The sequence below is a fragment of the Elephas maximus genome, chromosome 23 (assembly GCF_024166365.1).
Source record: "Elephas maximus indicus isolate mEleMax1 chromosome 23, mEleMax1 primary haplotype, whole genome shotgun sequence".
Classification (NCBI taxonomy): domain Eukaryota; kingdom Metazoa; phylum Chordata; class Mammalia; order Proboscidea; family Elephantidae; genus Elephas; species Elephas maximus.
Window position 1 is genome coordinate 10,864,937 of NC_064841.1, and position 25,596 is coordinate 10,890,532.

At 37.0% G+C, this 25,596-nt stretch overlaps 1 protein-coding gene across 4 annotated transcripts in view; it reads left to right on the top strand.

Annotated features, from left to right (window-relative positions):
* The window catches only part of HLTF (helicase like transcription factor), a 50,835-nt gene that overhangs the window by 16,445 nt on the left and 8,794 nt on the right, over window positions 1-25,596 (top strand). For 2 of the 4 annotated variants that reach the window (XM_049867264.1, XM_049867267.1), the window contains 13 exons: window positions 35-128; window positions 1,878-1,957; window positions 2,042-2,086; window positions 3,127-3,216; window positions 9,108-9,205; window positions 12,918-13,061; window positions 13,957-14,095; window positions 14,774-14,909; window positions 16,867-17,046; window positions 21,785-21,909; window positions 22,785-22,963; window positions 24,985-25,110; window positions 25,450-25,562. In XM_049867264.1, the coding sequence (XP_049723221.1) occupies window positions 35-128; window positions 1,878-1,957; window positions 2,042-2,086; window positions 3,127-3,216; window positions 9,108-9,205; window positions 12,918-13,061; window positions 13,957-14,095; window positions 14,774-14,909; window positions 16,867-17,046; window positions 21,785-21,909; window positions 22,785-22,963; window positions 24,985-25,110; window positions 25,450-25,562 (1,549 nt within the window). The remainder of the gene's footprint in view (window positions 1-34; window positions 129-1,877; window positions 1,958-2,041; window positions 2,087-3,126; window positions 3,217-9,107; window positions 9,206-12,917; window positions 13,062-13,956; window positions 14,096-14,773; window positions 14,910-16,866; window positions 17,047-21,784; window positions 21,910-22,784; window positions 22,964-24,984; window positions 25,111-25,449; window positions 25,563-25,596) is intronic. The other 2 variants (XM_049867265.1, XM_049867266.1) reach the window with 2 other exon arrangements.

Here is a 25,596-nt window from a genome sequence, read left to right on the forward strand (position 1 = left end):
TTCTGTATGATATTTGTCTTTTTCTTTGAAATAGAAGGATCTAGATGTAGCAAAGAATCCAGTATTTCAGATATCAAGGAAAAGAATAAATACCCCATGTCAGAATTTTCTAGCTCCCGCCCCAAAAGGTAAACTGTATTATGATTTGATTATATGTAATTTTTTTATTAATATATTTATTTAAACTCAGTTTTTTGTATTTGTAGGAGAGAGAAATGACCATTATATCTGTTATAGCGTTCTTTCAAATACTTTTTTTTTTTTCAAACTTAAAACTGCCCAAATCATCTGTGACTTAGGTAGGGCATTCTTATCTCACTGTTGAAGAAAAGTAATATTGATTTATAAACGATATGGATTGCTAATTTTTGATAACTGCTCATCTTTCTACCCCTTTCTATTTCTTTCACCCATGAAGAAATCTAGCTCTTGGTTGGTTTTTTTTTTTTTAATTTTATTTCTTGGTACCTAGAAAAATTTTCTGTATGTATTTGAGGGGATGAAAACGGAAGAATGGTTAATGGATGGCTTGGTAAAGACATTCTTTGCACATCTCAGTTCTTTTTCATTTCACCTCTAGTGGAAATAAGACATGATAAAGTTATTTATACCAAAAAACCAAACCTGTTGCCATCGAGTTGATTCCAACTCATAGTGACCCTATAGCATAAAGTAGAACTGCCCCGTATGGTTTCCAAGGCTGTAAATCTTTACGGAAGCAGACTGTCACATCTTTCTCCCATGGGGCAGCTGGGGATTAGAACTGCTGACCTTTCGGTTAGCAGCCATCCACTTAACCACTGCGTCACCAGAGCTCCTGGAAGTTATTTATGGAGAGTATTATATTAACAGACTAAAAGGAGAATTTAAATAGAAAAAAGAATGCCATTTTGTTCTCACTTTGAAATGGGCCTGTGTTAACTTTATAGGCTTCATTTACTCTCTGAAGTAGATTGAAATACTAGGCTTTTGTTGCATTGTCCACAATCAGTATCTGCAGGGATGACCTCACATCTATGCCTGTGTTAGCTATTCCACCAACAGAGATCTTTAAACTGCAGCTTTGTTCATTGTTTTGTCATTAATACCCACTGAAACTAAGCACAGAACTAGATCTCACGACTCTGAATTGACCATAAACCTGAATAACAGCATTATTTGGTAGACCAGACCAAATTAAAGGACGTGGAAATAATGAGGGTATGGAGAAGGTGAAATAGCAACACACGTAGTGTACTAATATATACGTGTCTACTGTGCAAACTCTAACATATGTTAACACATTTTGTCCTGTGAAGTATATTTTATTTTTATTCCCATTTTCCAAATGAGGAAACTGAGGCATACCTGAAGTGCCATAGTGAACAAGTGGCAGAATGTGGATTTGATTCTAGGTAGTCTTGACTTTGAAGTCTGTGGCCCACTGTGCTATATGTTTGTACACAAAAGTTTCCATTGTGAAAGAATTATGGTTGTACCTTTCGGCTACTTATTTCATTATACTGGAAGTGTTCTTTTTGCTACGAGCCTTGGGGTTTTTTTGTTGTTGTTGTTCTAGTCTTATATAAATATTTCAATTACCAAATATTGAAGTCAGTATTAAAATAATTACATTTTTAGAATGGTTGAATTCTTCCAATTTATTTTCAGTAATAGTGGTACTGTAGTTTGGGTAGTCAATGCATCTATTTAGGAAAGCAGATTGCTTTTTAGCATATTTGACTTTGCTTTGTCAAGAAGTTTCCTTTGAAAATATTTTCAAAAAATAATCAGGGGCAAGACAAAAGCATTTGTATTATATTTGTTAAACTTAACGTTTTTATATTCCATTTTGTTGTGGGTTGGTAAAAAATTTTTTTGTGTATACTTAATTTTAGAAGAAAAACCGTTGACAAGTATATGGAAAGCAGTGATTCAGAGGAATTCGAAATAAGTGAATTACCACAGAAAACAAAAGGTAATAAGAAATGGGATTTGATTTGATGTGTCCTATATTCTGATCTCCTAGTATGACTCATGTTTATTTTGGTTTTGGTTTTAGGCAAACTGAAAAATGCAAAGTCAGAGACTAAAAGCAGGGAAAAGGGTATGTTTATACATTTTCTCAATACCTGTAATCTACAGTTAGAGACCACTAAAGTAAAACTCCACCGATCTGTATCTTTTTAGTTTCGAATTCTTTAGTAATGGATCTTGAACTTGGCTGATTTTTACATTTGAACTCTTCAAGGTGTTACATGAATCAAATGAATGAGGCAAACTGAGTGAATGGCTTCAATTAAAATCTAACGGATAATATTTAAACTACCTTCAAGTGAAATAAATAATATTCTACTAATAAAATGACTTTACTAAAACCTTATTTGTTTGTGCTTGCCCTCTTGGTAGTACTATGACTGTTAATTCACACTATCATGTAGATGTAAAGTAATCAGTGAATATCTTTATCTTGTTCCTGTATTTTTAAAACACGATTTACTTTTCTCAAATTAACATCATGTTTCCTTACATATTCCTAATTAGTCGAGAGATTGTATTGAATTTGGAAAATAACTGTTCACTGACTTTAGGCATCCTCATTGTCAGAAGTCAAAAATCGTTTCTTGAAAAAATTCTTCCTGGGAGCAGGATCATTTTGCATATGGCTGCTCTTACTTTAAGGAGCCTAGGTGGTGCAATGATTAATTGCTTGGCTGTTAACTTAAAGTTGACAGTTCAAACCCACCCAGTGGCTCTATAGGAGAAAACTTCTGTCGACCTGTTTTGGTAAAGATCACAGCCTAGGAAACCTGTGAGGCGGTTCTGCTCTGTCTCATTGGGTCCCTGTGAGTCTGAATCAACTCTGTGGTACCTAGTAGTAGTAACAAAAGTTCTTCTTCACTTCTCTTTCTCAAAGAGAAGATAACAGTCTTTCATGGATCAGATACGTCACTTCTCTGAACTGGAGATAAATGGTTAGTGTCAGAAGTGGCAACTCTGCTAGTCCTAAATTTTATTTTTATTTAATATATGAGCTCTTAACATAGAGAATGTGAAGTGGTATTCTATCCCCTAAGAAAGTGTGTGTACCTGAGCATGGGAGGGAATTTTGTTTCATATCTTAATAATCCTGCGGGTTTTCTTCAGCAGGCTCTTCCAAGATTAAAGAGGATTCAGAGTTTGCATGTGCACTTACATCATCTACCCCTACAACAAAAAAGAAAATGTTGAAAAAGGGTCAGTAAGTCTGCTGATTTTCTAGCTTTTGTTTGTTTTTTCTGTTTTTTAATTAAAAAAAATTCACATTATATAAAAGTTACAAAACCACATTCCAAGAAGAGGGCACACTCCCCATCCTTTAGTGATTACTGTTTACCTATGACATCATTAAAAAACAAAGCTACAGATTTTTCTGTTTTCCTCCTGGTGCCTTTTCCTATTCTTTTTGTTTTAAGTAAGCAAAATTACTCTTTTTTAAAGGGGTTCTTAGTTCTCTTAGTAGTGAAGAGATTTCTTCTAGTAAAGAAAGCAATTTATGGCTGTTTTAAAGCTTAATCTAATTTGGATTAATTTATAGTAAAGATATTTAATTCTGGATATGATTAGAATTTGCTTTCATTTAAGAATGTTAGCCATCTTTTATAATTTTGGACGTGGGATTCATAAGAATACAACATTAAGAGTCTGAATGTTTACAACAGAAAGAGGTTGTAAAAGAGGTTGAGGAGATCTGGAACAAGTTGTTATATCTTTCCACTTCGGTTTCCTCTCTTTTTCATGCTGAGGACACAGCAAAGTTCTTAGTTTGATGGAGCTTATAGTCTAATGGTGGGGGAAACATACAATAAACAACTAAACACATACTTTCAAATAATGGTAAGTGCTGTGAAGAAAATAAAAGCGAATAATGAAAGACTGAAGAGGGGGCTGTTTAAGAAAGTGATACTTGAGCTAACAGAATGATGACTAACAGCCAACTTTTTCAGTGTAACAATCAGAGATAATTTGGGAATTGAAGATCTAGGCATTTCTGATAGGTTACCTTTGACCCTAATTTTGGAAGTTTTAAGCAATGTGGAACTTTCAGTTGCGATAGTATTAAGTTCATACATGGAAACCTCTTTGTCTTACAGACACACAGCAGTGATTCAAGAGAGAAAATTTAAAAGGTCATAGCTCTGTTAAAAACAAACATTATCTGTGGAAAGAGAACCAGATTAGAAATGAAAACCACTGAGTAGAGACAAAAGTCAGAGTCCTGTTTGCCCTTGTGGTAGATAGTGATTTTTTAAATAGGATATAAAAAGTCATGAGGGAAGAAGGAGAGTCAGGATTAGGATGGGGAGGTGGAACGTGTGGCTGATTGCTTCCATGAAAAACTGCCTCCTTTGCCGTGAGATCAGAACTGGATGGTGCCCAGCTACTGTTACTAAATGTTTTGATCAAAGATTCTATAGAAGAATTCTAATCAGAAGGGGGGTGGGGGGGATGCAGAACAGAATTTAAATTCTCGTGGAACTTAGACTTTCTGGAGTAACGGAGTCTGGGTGAACCCCTGAAACTACTGCCCTGACATAGTCCTTAAAACTTAAACCAAAAATATCCTCAGAGGCTCCCTAAAACCAAACAATAGTTTAGCTTAACTAGTAAAGAATGTCTGAAGTATTGTGGTCTTTTAAGATCTATCTACATGGGTTCAAACTGACAACAGCCACTCGAAAGATTAAACAGGAAACTTAGGGGGCAGTGAGTTTATGTTAATGGGGGAGGAACAACTCGGAAGGGAGGGCGAGAATGGTTGCACAACTTGAAAATTGTAATCATTGTCACTGAATTGTACATGCAGAAATTGTTGATTTATGTTCTGCTGTCTATATTAATAACAACAAAAATAGTTTATTAAAAAAAGTCATGAGGAAAAGATGGATTAAATTCTACATTTTAAATTTTCATGCATTAAAGGGCATCATAAACGAAGTGAAAAGTGACAAAGTTGAAGAAGATATTTTCGATAAATATAACTGACAAAGGATTAGTATCTAGAATATGTAAAGAACCTCCTACAAATCAATTAGAAAACGCAACCCAGGAGAGGAATAAAGGATATAAATGTGTGGTTCATGGAAAGAAAACCCAAATGACCAGTAAACATAAGGAAAAGACTCATTAATCATTCAATAAAACCAAATCCATTGCAATAGAGTTGTTTCCAACTCATAATGACCCTGTAGGACAGAGTAGAACTGCCCCATAGGGTTTCCAAGGAACGACTGGTGGATTCAAACTGCTGACCTTTTGGTTAGCAGCCTGAGCTCTTAACCACGTTGCCGGCAGGGCTCCTGTAGAGGGATACATGTCTTCAATTTGGTGATTTTTATCTGGGGAAGGGGAGGGTATTTTGATCAGGGAAGTATGCAAAAGGGATTTTTGGTTTTTTAACTGTAGCTAAAATGTTCTCTTTCTTTAAAAAAGAAATCCGAGGAAAATATAGGGAATTTTTTTTTTTTTAATAATTTTTAGTGAGCTTTAAGTGAAGGTTTACAAATCAAGTCAGTCTGTCACATATAAGCTTATATACACCCTACTCCATACTCCCACTTATTCTCCCCCTAATGAGTCAGCCCTTCCAGTCTCTCCTTCATGACAATTTTGCCAGTTTCTAACCCTTTCCACCCTCCTATTTCCCCTCCAGAAAGGAGATGCCAACACAGTCTCAAGTGTCCACCTGATATAATTAGCTCACTCTTCATCAGCATCTCTCTCCTACCCATTGTCCTGCCCCTTCCATGTCTGATGAGTTGTCTTCAGGAATGGTTCCTGTCCTGGGCTAACAGATGGTTTGGGGACCATGACCGCCGGGATTCCTCTAATCTCAGTCAGACCATTAAGTCTGGTCTTTTTATGAGAATTTGGGGTCTGCATCCCACTGATCTCCTGCTCCCTCAGGGGTTCTCTGTTGTGTTCCCTGTCAGGGCAGTCATTGGTTGTGGCCGGGCACCAACTAGTTCTTCTGGTCTCAGGCTAATGTAGGTCTCTGGTTCATGTGGCCCTTTCTGTCTCTTGAGCTCATAGTTATCGTGTGACCTTGGTGTTCTTCATTCTCCTTTGATCCAGGTGGGTTGAGACCAATTGATGCATCTTAGATGGCCGCTTGTTAGCATTTAAGACCCCAGACGCCACATTTCAAAGTGGGATGCAGAATGTTTTCATAATAGAATTATTTTGCAATTGACTTACAAGTCCAAATATAGGGGATTTTTAAGATTTACTTTACACAGGTAGTGACAGTATGTGGATATTGATCTCCATTTTTTTTGTTTGAAATATTACAAATTAAAAAGAAATGTTTTTTGTTTTATGTAAACTCTAACCCAACCAAAATGAATGTAAAAGAACTCTGAACTTAAGCTACTAGTTAATTTAGTTAGATTCACTGTTCAGGAACAGAAACCTCAATTTATGGACCTTGAAGGGTCTTACACTGCTATCTGCTGCAGTTGTATGTGTGGCCATGTGTTGTGGTGTAGCTAAATCTGAGGAAATGAGCTGTCTCCTGATTAAGTGAGCTATTAGACTGAGAGAAAATAGCAGCAACATAGTGTCCCAGTGTATGATACTGATTATCTATTAATATATGTCTCTGTGGCAACTGGCAGCAACAGTTGCTGAAATTAGCCTCCCTATTAAGCAACAGTTAACATTTTGTCAGAAATGCGGATGCCACTGTATTTTAACAAACTGGTAGGTACTGCTGGGTGAAGATCTCTAGAAAGAAACCATTTATGATTAGGTGATGAAAACTGAAAATAAGAATTTTCAAACTTGTAGCAAATATTTGTTGGAGGACTGCTGTGTCCAAGTAGCTTCTGGTTATTTGCTTGGCTTGTTCTCTCACTTCACTTAGGTTTCTGATCAGTTGTCCTTCCTCAGAGAGACCTCCGAGCAACCCTGTCTTTACACGCACCCCACAGTTTGTACACTGATGTCATGATTGGTTATTTCTTCCTAGTACTTACCCTGCCTGACATTGTGATAGATGCCTAACTTCAGATTAAGCTGTACCCTGCCTTCTCCATTAGAACGTAAGGTCCATAAATGTAAGGACTCTTGTTTTATTCACAAAAGTATCCCCAGCCCCTGCTGTAATTTTTGTTACACTGCTAGCTTACTAAATTGAATTATTGAATGAATAAATTGTTGAGGTGTGCACTAAAAATTGCAATGAGAGTTAATCAGTTAAGCACATGTCAAGAATGGTAAGTATTGTATTTTAGTTTTTAGTATTTTTTAGAGAGACTTTTGAGTAGAACATGGTATTAGTAATAGTTTAGCAGTTGATCTCTGTTAAAATTAGGGGGAAACCTGCATGACTGGGCTTGCCCTTATTTGTAATTCTTTTAAAATAAATAATTGGACTAAAATTTCTGGACACCCGTCAGAGATTTCTGTTGTAATCGTAATTGTCTTTTAAGATGATGCTACACAGCATTTAAATGTTATGCGCATTGGTTTTGGTCCTCTGCCCTGGAGATTTCTATTACTGCCCACTTCCACCCCCTTCTCCCCGCTGGTATCAGCAGATCTGGACCATTTTCAGAAGGGAGTGGACACAGAAGGGTTTGCATAGAACCCAGAATCGAGTTCTGTCATTCTCAGTAAGCAACTATTTCCAAGCAGAAAGGTGTTCTGACGTTAGTTGACTCACCTTGGTCTGAAATGATGCCTAATAGTAACATCCAGCGACAGTTCAGTTATTTCGTTGAGATAAGATATACTTTAATAGCAATATTAGAGTAGCAAGGAACTGACTCCTTTGGGGAGATTTCTTACAAAAATTTTGCAACCATTACATATTCCAATTTGTTTAGTGATAATTTATCTTTTGGAGAAAGGTCTACAAGGATCTTGTAACTTGCTTAATAGTTTATTAATCTCACCTATTTTTTCAAGAGAGAGCAAAATATTCATTAATCTTTTGATGAGACTCGGCGAGTCTCTTAACACCTTTTGAGCCTCCTCAGACACGGAAATTATTAGTATTTTAGGCTGAAGTGATTTTATTCTTATATCAACTTTAAATATTTCATGAAATCTTTAATTTTGTATATAACTAAGGGTCAGTTTTACCTTTGGTTATCTTCAATTTTATTTGAGAAATTAATGTGAGAACAGAATTTTTTTTAAAAGCCTAAAGCTGCATTTTAATTGGATTTCCTGGGGAAGGTATTCCACTGGGCCAGGGATATACCAGCTACAGAATTTGTTTCTGAATTGTTTGTTGTAAATGTATTAGTTACCTGTTGCTTTGTACCAGATAACTCTAAAACTCAGCATTTTGAAACTGGACATTTATTATCTCACACGTTTGTTGTGGGATGGGGGATGCTTAGCTGAATGGTTATGGCAGGCTGGTAGTGTCCCATGAAGTTGCAGTCATTAGTCAGGGCCGCAGTCACCTGAAGTCACTTGGGGAGGATTTAATTCTAAGTTGGCCAGAGTCTGCGATCCTCACCGTATGCGCCTTTCCATAGGCTGCCTGAGGTCCTCACAACAGGGCAGTTGGCTTCCCCCAGAGCAAGTGAGAGTCCAAGATGGAAGCTGCAGTCTTTTATAACTTAATCTCACAAATGACATACTACTGTTTGACAATATCCTACTGGTTACCCAGACCAATGTTGGTAGGGTGTGGAAGGGGAGCATACAAGGTTGTGGATACCACGAAGTGGGGATCTTTAGAGTCCATCCTAGAAGCCAGCTACACAATTCAGAAAACTACTTAAAACAAATACTCACTTTAATCTTCGTTATCAGGAGATAGAACCTTGCCAGACACTACACAGTTCCTCCTTTTGCTTCCTCCCAGTCACAGCCTTCTACCTACCACCATAAATAATCAGTATCTGGATTTTTAGTTGTTCAAAGTGGCACAGTAAATCCAGTGCCTATTACTCTATAATGGCTGGAAACAGAAGTCCATCCACTTAATTTTTATTCTTCCTAATTTCTCATTTCATAGAGGTGCATTAGTAACATCTCCTTACTGACCCCCTCTGTGTATGACTCAACGGCACTGGGTTGTGCAGAGAAAAACAAAACCTAAAGGCGGTGTTAACAATTGGTTCTTTCAGGAGTGTCTACAGCGGAGGAGTCAAAGAAAACTGATCTTGGAGAGAAACCAAGAACAACACTGATCATCTGTCCACTTTCTGTGTTAAGCAACTGGATTGTAAGTCTTTTAAAGCCCTTTAAAAATGTGATGTAATTTACGTTTAATACAATAGAAAGTATCCTGTTAAAGATTCACTCATAGAAATATATCTAAATGTAAATAATTACTAGGTGAATTGAGGTCATTTTTCTTTGGAAATTTATAGTAGAGAAAGTAAAAAAGCATTATTGATTGATATTGTAAGATTTGTTTTCTGTGTCTGGCTCTGTCATTTCTGTCCCCCATAGTGGGAAAGGTGTGTAAGACTTCACCATATGTATAAACTGACTTGTTAGATGCCATTTTCTAAGAACTCTATTAACAATAACCTTTTTATAATAATATGTAACATTTAGTGAACTCTTTTATTTGCTTGAGCTCTTTTCATAGATTTTCTCATTTAATCCTCATAACTGCTATTCTCATTGTCCAGGTGACCAAACTGAAACATGGAAGTTACGTAACTTACTTAAGGCCATCCACTTAGTAAATGATGGAGCTCACATAACTCTCCAGCATTCTGAGCACAGAGCTTGCACTTTTAAGACTATCCATCAGAAAATTTTGTCTTTTTTTTCCCCCCCAGATTTTTTTTAACATTATGGTGGATCGGAACCTCTTTTTGTGTTATGTTTAAGGAGCAGCTTGGTTTTTTTTCCTTCCCAGTTTGATCTTCAAGGTGCATGTTGTAATGAAATAATGACTGTTGGAGACAGTATGAACATAAAGATGCCTGGATGTGAAGTTTGATTCTTGCCACCTGCAAGCTTACCTGCACCTCTCCTGGCCTTACCCCTTCTTGTCTCATAGGAGAAAGAGGTCCCACTCTTTGCAAGACCAATACTTTAGCCTGTGTATTGTCGACTCAATAGCACTGGGTTGTTTTTTTTTTTTTTTTTTTGTATTGGAGTATATCTTTTCCCACCTTTGCTTTTTTTATCTGTTATTTTTTCCTTCACCTAATAATTCAGTCTCTGCCATGGTTTTGTTATGAAACATACTCTGGTCTTTCCATTTTTACATACTTTCTCTTATTATAAGGTCTTGCTTTCTTAATTTTGAAAAGAAAGTACCCCAAAGCTTTTTAGAGTCCTCCTGATTAGTGTGTCATTTTTCCATCTAAGATCAGAATGATTTTTAGTTGTTTCTCCCCTTTTTTCTTGCATCCCAGGCAAATCATGTCTTTGTTTTTGTGTGGGGTCCGTCACACACCGTGTGGGTACTTGAATGGCAGTTTTAGAGTAAGCTTTAGAGGTATTAATGGACGTAGAAACGATAGATGTTTTTTAAAAAGGGGTAATCAGTATTTCACTATAATTTTATAGTTGGGAAACAAAAGTTTTGGTGTAGTAGGCTTCAGAAAGAAAATCGACAAAATGTTAATACTGGGGTCATGCAAAAACCATGATTTTAGGAGAATGAGGGATGTTTGGGCTTGTGGGCTTCTTGGTCGAAAGTTGGAATTTCAGTCTGTCATCAAGCTGCTCTTTTCCTAGCCCCGAAGTAAATGACCTAGCATCCCAAAGGGCAGGCCGAAATGACTTTATCTTCCCTTCTTTGTTTTTAAATAATGAAAAGAATCCAGTTAGGGTAGTTAAGATCCTTGGTACCAAACCCACTTCTACCACATACTAGTTCTGGATTTTTAGGCCAGTTATTTATCCTCTTAGTGGAAAACACAGTACACCTATTTCATTTACACACATAACACACACACACACATACATGTATATTGATAAAATAGATGGTATTTTATTTTTAGTTGAGATACATATATCCCAGCAGAGTTAATAGAAACTCAGTAACTATAGTTCTTTCTCAAGAAGTTAATTTTTTTTTCTATTCCAAGTCTAACCCTTCAACAGATATTTTTTCAATATGTATGCTGAGCAAATAATCCAAGAAGCTGGACTATATGAAGAAAAATGAGGTATCAAGATTGGAAGAAGACTCATTGACCTGTTGTGATATTCACATGACACAACCTTGCTTGCTGGAAGTGAAGAAGACTTGAAGAAGCACTGATGAAGATCAAAGACCACAGCCTTCAGTGTGGATTATACCTCAACATAGAGAAAACAGAAATCATCACAATTGGACCAATAAGCAACATCATGATAAACGGAGAAAAGATTGAAATTGTCAAGGATTTCATTTTACTTGGATCCACAATCAATACCCATGGAAACTGCAGTCAAGAAATCAAAAGACGCATTGCATTGGGAAAATCTGCAAAAGACCTGTTTAAAGTGTTATAAAACGAAGATGTCACTTTAAGGACCAAGGTGTGCCTGACCCAAGCCATGTTGTTTTCAGTTGCCTCATATGCATGTGAAAGCTGGACAGTGAATAAGTAAGACTGAAGAATTGGTGCCTTTGAATTATGGTGTTGGCGAAGAATATTGAATATACCATGGACTGCCAGAAGAATGAACAAAGTACAACCAGAATGCTCCTTAGAAGCAAGGGTGGCGAGACTTCGTCTCACATACTTTGGACATGTTATCAGGAGGGATCAACCCCTGGAGGAGGACATGAAGCTTGGTAAAGTAGACGGTCAGTGAAAAAGAGGAAGACCTTTTAAGAGATGGCTTGACACAGTGGCTACAACAATGGGCTCAAGGTAGCAACAATTGTGAGGATGGTGCAGGACTGGGCAGTGTCTCATTCTGTTGTATGTAGGGTCGCTACGAGTCGGAACTGACTCAGCGACACCTAACAACAGTGTATCATTTGAAATATCAGAGGCTTCTTTTGCCTTCTCCATATTCTTCATATCCCATATTTAATTAGTCTCCAAGTCCCATCCGTCCCTCCTCCTTAGTACCTTTCTTTCACACCTGTCTTTTCCATTGTAGCTACTTCTCCCATTATGGCATAGGGCTTCATGTCTCACCTAATAATTTTTCAGCTGTTTGTCTTTGGTATCATCTCTCTCCAATGTAATCATTTTTCTTTCTGCACAAAATCTCTCTGATCTGTTGTTTTTTTCTGTTGTGTTAATGGTAAAAACAAACTTTAAAAACTGATCTGGTCCTCAAGGAGGGCAGGTTCCAAGTCATATTTTCTTTTTAGCTCCACCATTCTTGTGCTTGATAACTGGCAAACCGTCATCTCAGAATAAATGAATGAGAGAGTGGCAAGTGTGCTTGAATCTGCCCGCATCCTTGAAAATACTGGTGCTGTTAATTATTAAAATGTTAAAAGTTTTTGAACGTAATTACTGTTCTTAAGAAGCTTGGTTGTTTCATCCTCCAAGTAGTAAAGTGGCTGGGCTCATTGGTAGGGCTGGGTAAAACTTATTTAATGTGTTATTGTGTGTATGTCAGTTTTCCTGGCATGTGATAATTAAAGTTGTTATCATCACCATCATTATTGTTATATTAGTTTAGATTGCAAGAAACTTGATCTTATGCAGTTTTACTACTTTGATTTGTGACAGTACTATCAAGACACTTCTTATGTGCTTTTGACTCATAGGAACCCTAAAAGACAGAGTAGAGCTGCCCCATAGAGTTTCCTAGGTTGTAATCTTTACAGGAGCAGATCACTACTAGGTCTTTTCTCCCACAGATCAGCTGGCGGGCTTGAACTGTTGACCTTTCAGTTACAAGCCAGACAACTAACCATTGTACCACCAGGTCTCCTCTTACGTTTTATAGCACATATTAAGTCTGACACAAATCTTATTATTAAAAAAAAAAAAAATTTTTTTTTTTTTTTTTTTTAGGACCAATTTGGACAACATATAAAATCAGAGGTGCACTTGAATTTCTATGTTTATTATGGTCCTGATCGTATTAGAGACCCCATTTTGCTTTCAAAACAGGATATTGTTTTGACCACATACAATATTTTAACTCATGACTATGGGGTAAGTATGCTTGTGCTCAGGAGTTTTCAAAGGTCGATTTTAAAAGTATGCTACAGATCTAAAGTTCTGAAATTCAGAGTTCGTGTCTTTTTTCCTCTTTTTAAATACTTAGGAATGTAGAGAAAATAGGAAATATTTAACATTTTACAAAAATAATTGTACTTTAGATATTTAAAAATATTTTAGAACATTTTAAGTTAATTTTAAATTCTCATTATAAACCAAAACAAAACCAAACCCAGTGCCGTCGAGTCGATTCTGACTTGTAGCAACCCTATAGGACAGAGTAGAACTGCTCCATAGTTTTCAAGGAGCGCCTGGCAGATTTGAACTGCTGACCCTTTGGTTAGCAGCTGGTTCTTTTAGGAGTCTAATTCTTATTCATCTGCAATTTCAGTTAAAATTTTTTTCAACATAACCTTATTGCCAAAATTTCAGCCTTCTGGTAAGGACATTACCTTTTATATAAAAGAAAGTGATGTTATTATATTAAAATAATTCTTATAACTGACAATTTTTATATCATCATTATGTGTTAATCTGAGGCAGTTCAGCAGAGAGCTAGACTGCGTAAATTTGAATGTTAGCTCTGCCACTTCCTAGCTGTGGTATTTTGAGCGACTTTAACACCGTGGTGCGTTAAGTAGCCCAAATTTCCTCATCTTTAAAGTAGGGATAGTAGCAGTACAGTCTTTGTAAATTTGTTGTGATCATTCAGTGATTTAATTTATACACACGCATATGTATTATATACGTATATATATATATGCCTAGCATATGGAAAGTGCTATCAAAGTGTTCGTTGATATTAGAGTGTAATAACTGTTATTTAGCCAAGTAAGTTAAGTACTGTTCGCTGTGTTTTAATGAGTTCACATTGAAACATTTGTTGCAGACTAAAGGGGATAGTCCATTACACAGCATACGATGGCTCAGAGTGATTCTGGATGAAGGACATGCCATACGAAATCCAAATGCCCAACAGACAAAAGCTGTACTGGATTTAGAAGCAGAAAGAAGATGGGTATTAACAGGTGATCATAGCATTAATTTTTTTTATGTTAATTCTCCAAAATGTATTAAGTAAGTTAGATAATTTTGTAAGCTTCAAGTGAATATAATGTTTGTGCCAAAATTAATCTTGGAAATAGTGTAATAAAACGTTTTCACTCTTCATAATTGCCCTTGTTATAGCAACATTTGAATTATAGCTAATTTATATAACAAGAGAATTATTCTTGAACCTTGGAGATTCGGTCGACACTCTTAATTCCCTAATTAGAGCTTTGATTTGCCTGCTACCCGTCTTGAAGCCTGTTTTCTACTCATGACGCTATTACTAGAAGGTTTGGGAAGAGAATATAAACTCAAACTTGTTTTTGCCTTCTTGCTAATGCTGCTGATTTAAAAACCAAATTAGCAAATGGACTTGATAAGGAGAGGTTGAATTTAGAGGGTAAAAATAGGAATTCAAGTCTGTCGGTCTTTTCTTTGTTAGTATTGTCAAATGAGATCTGAAAGTTAGAGCACACCTGTATTTTGAGGTTGTGTATATGTTTAGCAAGAGATTATAGTCAAACAGCTTGCTAATCACGTGCCATGCCTTTAACACGGTGCCAGTTTTCAGCTGGTATTGTCTCTGACTGGGTTAGATGGATATTCTAATTAGATACTCTGGTTATAGAGTTATAACAATTGCCTCTTATTTTTAGGTACTCCAATCCAGAATTCCTTAAAGGACTTGTGGTCTCTTCTTTCCTTTCTAAAACTTAAACCATTTCTTGATAGAGAATGGTGGCACAGAACAATACAGCGTCCTGTTACAATGGGCGATGAAGGAGGACTTAGGTAAGTCATTTCATGGCAGCTGCTGGAGTGTAGCTACAGATAATTGTCAGCAGCTTGAACTGATCGCCGCTTTCATGACTGCTTTAACTCCAGTGTTGGCTTTTGATTCTAGAATATGTCTGCAGCTCAGTGCCTTTGACTCTGATAACCTATTGATTCTTGTTTGGGGAGACAAAGATTTCTATCTATGACTGAAATATAAACTTTCTCTTACCCCGATATTAGCCAAACTAAAAGGAAAGATAGAGCTTTATGTTTTATGTATATGGCTATTATTCCTCAAACCAGTATTAATAGATTCAGCAGTGATAGAAAAAAAAAAACTTATACTCTGAGGAGCTAATAGGCACTGAATTTTCATGACTTATATGGCTTTATATGGCGGTGACTGATGTGATATATTGTGACTTCAACAACCAGTTTGTAAGAGAGTCAGTTTTATATGGTTTCTAGTGATGACAGATAAAAGTTGAGAACATAAATTAAAACTCAACTTGATGATAGCCATTTTGTAAGGTACTAAGCTAATGTGGTTCACGCCTGCCCCCCGCCCCCATAGCAGTGGTTTTCAAACTGCAGGTCTTGAATCCATTAGGGGGTTGTCACATTATTGTAACGGCCACAGCCAGAATTGACAAAGAAAATGAATTTGAAAAGGTTTTTTAAAATTAGGGTATATCACGCATAGTAAGAATATTTTGTGAAATGTTTTTGTTATACTTGTGTGTGTGTGTTTGTACGTCTGCCGGATGGAGTAAAAAGGTTCAAAAGCCACTATCCTATTTGGCAGTGTAACTGGACAGGGGTTCTTGTCCTGTCCTATTAGCCGATTGAAATAAGATGGACATCATACCACCAGTTGCAAGGGAAACAGAAAGTGGATATTTATTGCTTGTGCAAACAAGGAGCAGCGTGGGGTTTAGCACCCGAAAGACCATGTGCTTCCTGTCTGAGGGGGTTGGGGAGCTTTTTATTTCCAGTGGCATCTGGGGCTTGGGTTTAGTGCCCTGAACTCTCCGCCCGTAGCCCTCCCATGTCCACATTTGGAGGTCCAGATGTTGAATCACGTCGGTCATGTTCAGGTCCAAGGACAGATTGAGGACACAGCTCTTCAGGTCCTGCGCATGCGCCAAAGTCCTGGTTTGTGCACGTGCAGGATTCTGGCACCAAATTCAAACTGTGGTTAGGGCCGCAGTACGGTCAGGACAAACCGCCATCAGAAGCCGTGGCTTGGCGGGCAGCAGTGGTGTTGGGGGGAGGTTTTGGCGGAGGCTTCAGCAGTACTGTCTGCTTAATTTCTCACTACCAGCTGTTTAAACTCTCAGTTAAGAAATTGTATGTATACTTCAGTGTTAGGAAAAACCTTTTCTTTAAGAAAAAAATGCCGCCTCTTTTTCTGATGGGAGAGAATAGAGGTTGTAGAACCTGGAAGGCATTTCTCCCTCTTTTGAATTCCTGTATCACATTTTTATTCTTTTAGCACTCATAACTTTATAAAAACTACTTATTTCTATATCTTGATTTTCATATTTTCAATAAACTGCTTAAAGATAGGGTCTTACTCATATTTGTGTCTGTGTTCTTGAAATTACAGTAAGTTCAGTGTCATGTGCTTAATAAGAATTTGAATGTTAAGTGACATAGTTAACAACAGAATTGAGAAGTAAAAAGATTAAAGGTTAGAACGAAAATGGGGAGAAGAGCTTAAGAACAATAAAAACAGATTTAAGATAAAAGTGTGAGAAGTACTGAGTTGAGGGTAGATTCAGTGCATTTTTTTGATAATTTTCTATTATAGACTATATCTCCAATTATCAGGCTGGATGAAAACCCAAATAAAGGATTTTAAGTAATCTTTACTAACGGTATGAAACAGTAACAAAAATATTCTTTTTTGTTCTCTTTAGATCAACTTATATAGAAATAAAAAGTGTTATAATTGTTTTATTTTGACTAGGCGTTTACAGTCCCTAATTAGGAATATTACACTTAGAAGAACAAAGACAAGCAAAATTAAAGGGAAACCTGTTTTGGAGTTACCAGAACGTAAAGTATTTATTCAGCACATTACGCTTTCCGATGAGGAGAGGAAGATGTATCAGTCTGTGAAAAATGAAGGCAGAGCTACAATTGGGAGGTAAGGACAGACAGTGTAACGTTAGAGAGAGATGTACGTATGCTTCCTGTTTGTCTCCGATTTAACTGAATAGCATTTTTTAGACATGCTAGCAGTAGAGTCTGAAGTGTACTTGAGATAATTGGTTTCTGTGATTTAAACTTTTTTTGACAACTTAATAGTTGAAGTGAATGAAATAATACGATTTATCAGGTAAGTAATTCTTTAAAATTAGTAAAAAATGAAAAGTTTACATAAAACGATAAGTTCTGAATTGATAGAAGACAGTGCTTGCTTCTGCTCCTGACTCTGCTTGCTTTCTTTAGTTCCACAGTTTGTGAAATGACTGCCTTGAATTAGTACCGCTAACATCGGTTTCTGGTCTACTTTGAAAGATGCGTAGGGACTTATAAGTCATACCAGTTAGTAGGGAGGGGTCACTGTGGTACTGAATTTTGATTATTGCACAGTTATTTCAAGATAATTGGATAAAATTGAGCAAACATACATTATGGGGCAAGATCACGCCCTTAAATCACGATATGCTAGAATTAAAATACATAATTGGGACAAAGCAGAATGTGGCAAATACTGTAGGAGAGATACAAACACAGAGGTTTAGATGGTCAAAAGAAAATGAAATTGTCTCTAAAAGAAAATGGAAAGCTTAATGGAAGAAGTGGCTCATACTAGGTCTTGAAGAGTAAGATTTTGGTAGATTATGATGGGTGTGGATTTGCTTGTAGCATTTCAAGAAGGGAGAATGGCATAATGATAATAAAAACAAATATTACACTAGAGTAGTGCTTTATAGTTGGCAGAGTATCCACGTGATTTCATCTCAGCCTCAGTTGTCTGTTGAGATAGAATGGCATTGTTTATCTTCGTTTTTTAAATTAGGAAACACATGGCAGAATTGGGACTGGAATCTAGATTTTCTGACTTATGAGGAGAGTTCACAAAGCGTGGGTCAAGTTTGGAGAAGAGAATGGACCAGTGTGGCTGCAGAGTAGGTATGTGAAGAGTGGGAGATAAGAGTATAGAAAGGTAGATTTTAACCAAATGTGAGGGGCCAGGAATTTTTTTCTTATTTAAGAGTTTTGAAGGATTTTGAGCCACGGAATGTTTTCATCTATGTTGAATTTTAGAAAAACAAAACTGACAGCGATGTCAGTTGAGTAGGTACGAAAATCCTATACCAGTGTTTTTGCAGCAGGATACAAAAGAGGAAATTGTCTACTCAATGTGACAATTGAATGAAAGGAATAAAAGTATGGACCGAGGTCTCAGGATTGGAGTATATGGGAGAATGAAAGTGAGTTCAGGTGGCAGCAGGTGAACATTTGTTTTAGGTCAAGTTGACCTTGTGCTGACAGACAGAAATTTAGGACTAGAGTTGGAGAGAAAGTCTGCAGCTTGATACATGTCGAATAAGAGTTCTTCCTATAGTGGTGATAATTGAAGTCGTGAAAGTAGATCTAAATACTGAGGAAAAGTAACAGCGAGCGAGAGACAGAGAGAGAATAAACCTGTTAAGGACCAAACTGTAGGCAATGTCCACATTTAGGAAATGGGGAGCTAAAGAGAAGCCAGTGCATGAGGTTCTATTAAAGGTACAGGTGTGAAGACAGTAGAGGTTCTATTAAAGGTACAGGTGTGAAGAAAGTACAGGAAACTGTTAGAGCGTCCCAAGAAAGACAGCACATTAAGAAAGGGGGACTAATAAGCAGTGTCATACAGTGCAGAGATGTAGGAAGGGCTGTTTAATTTGGCGACCCAGAAGTCCTGGTGTAAACTCCGTTTCAGTGGAATGATGAGGTTCAGATAAGCCAAATTATAGGAGTAAGTAGATGGCAAAAAAGTTGAAGCTGTAGGAGTAGATGATTTTTTCACGAAGTTTGGCTGTAAAAGGAAGAGGAAGGTGAGGTGAGTGGGGTGAGTACTTGGTTACTGAATCTGGTTTTTAATAGTTTCATTTGAGTAATTGCCTTTAGAGGAAGAGGATGTGGAAGGGACTACAGATGCAAAAGAATAAAGGAGCTTGGTGGGGGACAGTGATGTCTGGTGTGGGGGGAAATACGAAGAACACCATCAGTGAAATAGGAGGCAAGGGTGTCTACAGAATAAGGCGCTGGGGGTTTGAGGAAGGTAGGTTGGATTTGAAGCTATCATGAAAAGCTAAGGTTTTCAGAGTGGCAGAGATGTTTAATATAGAATTAGATAACCTTTGTAAAAAGTTAACCATATGACTTTCTAACAGCATGCCAAGATCTGAGAATAGGGGCTGATGAAGTCGATTAGAAAGGATTGGGGATTGGTAGAAGGTGAGGAATTCAATAGACCCAGCAAGAGCATGGTCAATGTGAATGACCAAAGGGACTGGAATGAATAGGAGGCAAGTAAAGGACCACCCCCCACCCCACCCCCCCCCCCAAAAAATTGGCTGTTGAGTCAGTTCTGACTCATAGCTACCCTATAGCACAGAGTAGAACTGCCCCATAGGGTTTCCAAGGAGCAGCTGGAGGATTCAAACTGCTGATTTTTTGGTCAGCAGCCAAGCTCTTAGCCACTGTGCCACGAGGGCTCCTCAGTAAAGGACGGGCCTGAGAAAGTAGGGGTATCTTCAAAACATAAGAGCTTCAGTGAGGTGCTAAGCAGATTTGGTATGAATGGAGGAGATTGGGAAAGATGGTTCTAAGCAGGAGATTTCAGAGTTCAGAATCTTGCAATTAATGTTTGAAATTTCCTCCACATTCATTCATTCACCAAACTTTATTAACGGTGCTATGTGCCAGGCACATTGAGTTAAAGCAGAATAAAACAGACAAGACTGCCCTCAATGAGTTTATATTGTAAGGGGGGTGGGCACATAATAAAAAAAAGGTAATGGGAAAGAAAGCAGAGAAAGATTATAGGGAATGTAGAAGCTGTTTTGACAGAGTATTTAGGGAGGACATCAGTGTCTTTAATTGGTATATTTAGACTATTCACATTTAAAGTGATTATTCCTTTTTTTTTATTCCTATAGTTGAGTTAATAGCTACCATAGCCACCATATTTGTAACTAAGGAGCCCTGGTGGCACAATGGTTAAACATTTGACCGCTAACTCAAAGATTGGTGGTTTGAACCCACCCAAGAGCTCCATGGGAGAAAAACTTGGCGATTTTGCTCCTGTAAAGATTAAACCTGTTGCCATCAAGTCAGTTTTGATTCATAGCAACCCAGTATGACAGAGCAGAACTGCCTCATAGGATTTCTAAGGCTGTAATCTTCACAGAAACAGACTGTCACATCTTTTTCCCACAGATTGGCTGGTGGGTTCAAATGGCTGCCCGTTCTTTTAGTAATGAGCATTTAACCACTGTGGAACCAACCCTATGAGGCAGTTCTACTCTGTCATGCAGGGTTGCTATGAGTCGAAAATCGACTTGATGGCTGCCAACAACAATACAGGTTTCTCTTGTTATCTGAAAGTAGAGGATTCTTGTGAAACCTTTCGTAAATCGAAATTGGCATAAAGTGAAGAAGCAATTACCATTAATTTACATGGGAAAATTTTTGAGTGTTCCCAGACCCAAAAAATAACCTACTAAGTCATACCAAATAACAAGCTCCCTTAGGCTTTTCTGATACCTTAGGACGCACCTTGCTAACAGATGCACAAAATACATTGAGATAAAGCACAGATGTTCACACAGTTCAAAGCTGTGGTGCTTGGTGCTCAGATGCTGAGTGTAGTTCCTGGGGAAGGGGTGTGGCGACACCACTCTCTCTGCTTGGGGTGAGCGCTGCCTGTGTAATGGCTCACTGCAAAACAAGTGCTGAACACTATTTCTGCTTTTCGCCTTTTTTGTAAAAGTGAAAATCCTCTTCGGGTTTCTTTCTGTTAGCGGAGACGGTTGCTAATGTAGGTCTTTTGTAAGAGCAAGGTGGTGTGAAGTGAACTTTCAAAAAGCTGGGTATTTGTTACCGTTGCCCTTGTTCTTGGTTCCTTTTTTGTCTTTTAATTTTTTTTTCTTCTCTGCTTTTAATTAAGCATTTTGTATGATTCCATTTTCTCTCCCTTCAGCATATCAATTATATCTCTTTTAAAAATTTTTTAGTAGCTGCCCTAAAGTTTGCCATATACATTTATAATTAATTTCAGTCCACTTTCAAATAATACTGTATTGCTTCATGAGTAGTATAGGTACCTTATAACAGCGTATTCCCAGTTCATTCTTCATCCCATAACATTGATGTCATACATTTCACTTAGCCATAAGTTATAATCATCCAGTATATTGTTGCTATTATTATTTTAAATATCTCATCAGTTAAGAATAAGAAACACAAGACTTCAGTTTAACTTCATTTATTCCTTCTTGAATACTTTGGCCTTCTTTATGTAGATCTGAGTTTCTGACATATATATTTTTCTTGTCTCTGAAGAACTTCTTTTAACATTTCTTGTGAGGCAGATCTAGTGGTGACAGAGTCCCTCAATTTTTGTTTGTCTGATAGAGTCTTTATTTTTCTTCCTGCATCTTTCTATCCAGCTTTTACTGCAATTGGTAGCCATCCCTCATCTATTTTGCTTTATTATTATAAATATCTTACGGTTATTGTTAGAGTTTGCTTTTCTGTTTTCCATTCTTATTTTGGATTGATTTTTTCAGAGAAGAGGAGGACAATACCATTATTACATCATTGTTTTAGAATAGGAAATAATCGTTACTGTTTAGAAATTTTTATAATATTTGGCATTTTACCTCTAGGTATTTTAATGAAGGAACTGTCCTGGCACACTATGCAGACGTCTTGGGTCTTTTGCTTAGATTACGGCAGATCTGTTGTCATACTCACCTACTTACAAGTGCAGCTTCTTCCAGTGGCCCCACAGGTAACTAAATGTGACTGGTTTATACTATACCCTCTCATTGTTTATTGACATAGTTAGGTTCCAAAGACCAGATCGTCGTGTGAAATTGTCATGTGAAAATGGAGGATGACCACATCAGATCACAAAAACGGAGGATCACACAACCGCTAAGTTGAATCATATGTAACTGTCAAATTATATCATTACATAACTACCAAACCACTGCAAATCATGGCCGAGCCAAGTTGACACATAACCTTAAGCAGCAAAGCGAGTGTTACTCTCACCTTGAACCTCGGTGTTTGTTACTGCCCCACTACGTCCTTAATGAGCAAAATAGTTGAATAGTAGATTTTATACTGTTGTCATAAATGTGAAATGTTGGACAACAAGACAGTCAATAAGTAAGGAGATGGTGTATTATATTTGTTAGAAACATTTAAATTAGAACGAGAAATTTTTAATGCGGCCTAGTGTTGAGGTTCGCTTTTTTAGTGCAGTGAACATAATTCTTAGTATAGGACTTAGCTGGAAATATACTCGGGAACTTCACTGATTCTCTTACCAGTGAATTGGAATTATGATGCGGCCTTTCTAGGATTTCCAGCGAGAGATACTCTTGGACAAAAGACTCAGATTGGATCTACCTTTTATTCTGCGCTAGTGCAGGTCGTGATATAACCATGCTTCTGTTTGCGGTGTATTATGTGGGTTGCCTACTAATTTTGCTTCTTAATTTTTCCTAAAATTTCAGATTTAAACTATGCCTTTTGCTTATGATAGAGAAAGACTAAAGACTACTCTGGCAAGCAAAGCTTTTCACTGTATGAGGTAGAGGAACTTGTCATATTAAAAATCTTGCTCTGAAGTTAATTTTTCAGTCTTTGTCTCTCTAGGAGATGACACACCTGAAGAACTTCGAAAGAAATTAATAAGGAAGATGAAGTTAGTTCTGAGTTCAGGATCAGATGAAGAATGTGCAATTTGCTTGGATTCTTTAGCAGCTCCTGTGATAACACATTGTGCACATGTGTTTTGTAAACCTTGTATTTGCCAAGTCATTCAGAATGAGCAGGTTGGTTTTTCGTTCATTATAGACTGTGGTTGATGTAGTGGTGAACTTATCTGAATGTAACGAAAACTTAGGAGACTAAGGAGTTCTACACTTGGACTTTGCACTTTTTATAATTTATTATTCCAGTGTTCTCCTAGGTGGTATATTTCTTTAATAAGCCCTCATTTTAACGTATAGAGACTTTTTTTTTTTTTGAAAGACATTATTTCTTGGAAATACCCTTTTATAGTCCATATACTGGTTCCACTAAGAATTTAGATCATTGCTGTCTAATAAATAGATCCATAGTACGAGATGCAAGGTAATTTTAAATTTTCTAGCAGCCATATTTGGAAACCCTGGTGGTGTGATGGTAACGAGCTACAGCTGCCAACCAAAAGGTCAGCGGTTCGAATGCGTCAGGCGCTCCTTGGAAACCCTGTGGGGCAGTTCTCCTCTGTTCTGTAAGGTCACTATTAGTCAGAATTGACTCAACAGCAACAGGTTTTGGTTTTTTAGCAGCCATATTTAAAAGAAAGTGAAAAGAAACAGGTGAAATTAATTTTAATAATACATTTTACTTAATCCAATGTGTATATATATTACCGTTTAACATGTAATCAGTATAAACGCTGTTGCAGTACTTTATGCTTTTTTTTTTTTTTAATCTTCAAAATCTGGTGCGTATTATAAACTTGCAGTACATCTCAATTTGGTCCAGTCCCATTTCAGGCATAATGGCTGCATGTTTCTGTTGGCTGTTGTTTTGGGTAGTATCGGTCTAGGCTTTTGCATCTGGTAGAATTTTTGTGAGATAGATTAATTTTTTAAGCAGCCCTTTAGCTAGCATAGGATTTTTTAAAAACCTTTTTAAAACGCTTTGGTAACCCAGTTATTCCCTGCTTTGAATTTTTTGTTGATACAATGTTTTTTCATTAGTGGAATGCATGCTGCATCATTGAGCTTGCCTGAAGTTTGGGTAGGTAATACGGATTTTTTTCTAACCTTACCCCACAAATCCTGCCCTTAGAGTCGATAGGGACATATGTGTCCCACACACTCAATTCACAAAGTCCACAGGACATACGTGTCCCATGGAAGGTTTTCAAAAATTCAGACGTACACACCTCATGCAGCATCCCGTAAGAACAGTGATGTGCGGCATTTGCCCATTTTTTCCATTGGAAACTGTACAGGTCCTGGCCTTGCAGCAGCATATGCACTGTAAGCGGGAAAACAGCCTTCCAAGAAACCCCCGAGGCGTAAGACACAGGTGGGGGCTGAATGCCCCATTGGCAACCAAAGGGTTAATTGACATGTAACGTACATATTGGAAAAAAAAAACTGCACAACTCATTGTATACCTCGGTGAATCATCATGAGATAAACACCTCCATGTACCTGCTACACAGGTCTTCTTTTGTCCTAATCATTGACCCTCTCCTTTCTTCCCTAAAGTAACCCCACTGTGTTTTGACTTCTGACATAGTTTTAGTTTCAGAATCCGTGTTACAATGGTATTTGGTATCTAGTTATTTAAGATATTTTTTGGTGAAAATACACAGCAAAACGTACACCTCAGATACAATTTTCTTAGGTTTTGGGAGACATGGATATAATAGATGTTACACTGAGTGAACCCAATAGAATTTAACACATCTTGACTGGCTATATAAGACATTAAGAAAGAAAGAATAGTTTTAAGTAGTGCGATGTGTTGTGGTGAGGTTCAAGAAACTGTTACTCATGGGTTTTTTTTTTGTTTTTTTTTAACTTGCCTGCAAATGGTATCTTCACGGTTTCAAGCTCTCGCTGCCCATCAGGACAGCACACTTCTTAACAGTCCCACCTAGTACATTAGATGGCACATCGTGATTTTCAACATACACAGATTTATCTCAAATGTATTAGTGTAATAAAGGTTTAATAAAATGCTAGCTATTAGGGATATAAAATTTACCATATTTCTAAAAAATATTTAGACAAAGTTACATTGCCGTTCTGTGATAAATATCACACATACTTTGTTTTTTCTTATACAGCCTAATGCTAAATGCCCTTTATGCAGAAATAATATAGATGGAAACAATTTATTAGAATGTCCTCCAGAAGAATTAGTATCCAACACTGAGAAGATGACTAGTACAGAATGGATGTCCAGTTCAAAGGTAAGATACATATGTGCACATATTTGATTACTTGGGGTTTATATAAGGAAATGCACACCTTGTGTAAAAATACTGTTTTTTATTTTAATTCTGTTGTTTGATTGTTACGGTATATTGGTAGGTACTAGCTTTTTGTTTATTTCTGGCAGTGAATTTGAGAGGAGAGAGAAAGAGTTCAGATTATTATAGTATCCTTGCAGCTTTAATTAGCAGTCTTTCAAGGTTTTATTTTAGGGAAATTTGTCGGGACCTTTCTCTTTATAATAAACGAACAGATACAAACTTGAATGTATTTTGCCACTTCAAAATGGAATAATGGGTTCTTTAATTTTTTTTCAGATTAATGCTTTAATGCATGCATTGATTGACTTAAGAACGAAGAATCCCAACATAAAAAGTTTAGTTGTTTCTCAATTTACAACGTTCCTCTCTTTAATAGAAACACCACTTAAGTAAGTTCAAAAGTGTTTCTCATTTTGAGTGGAA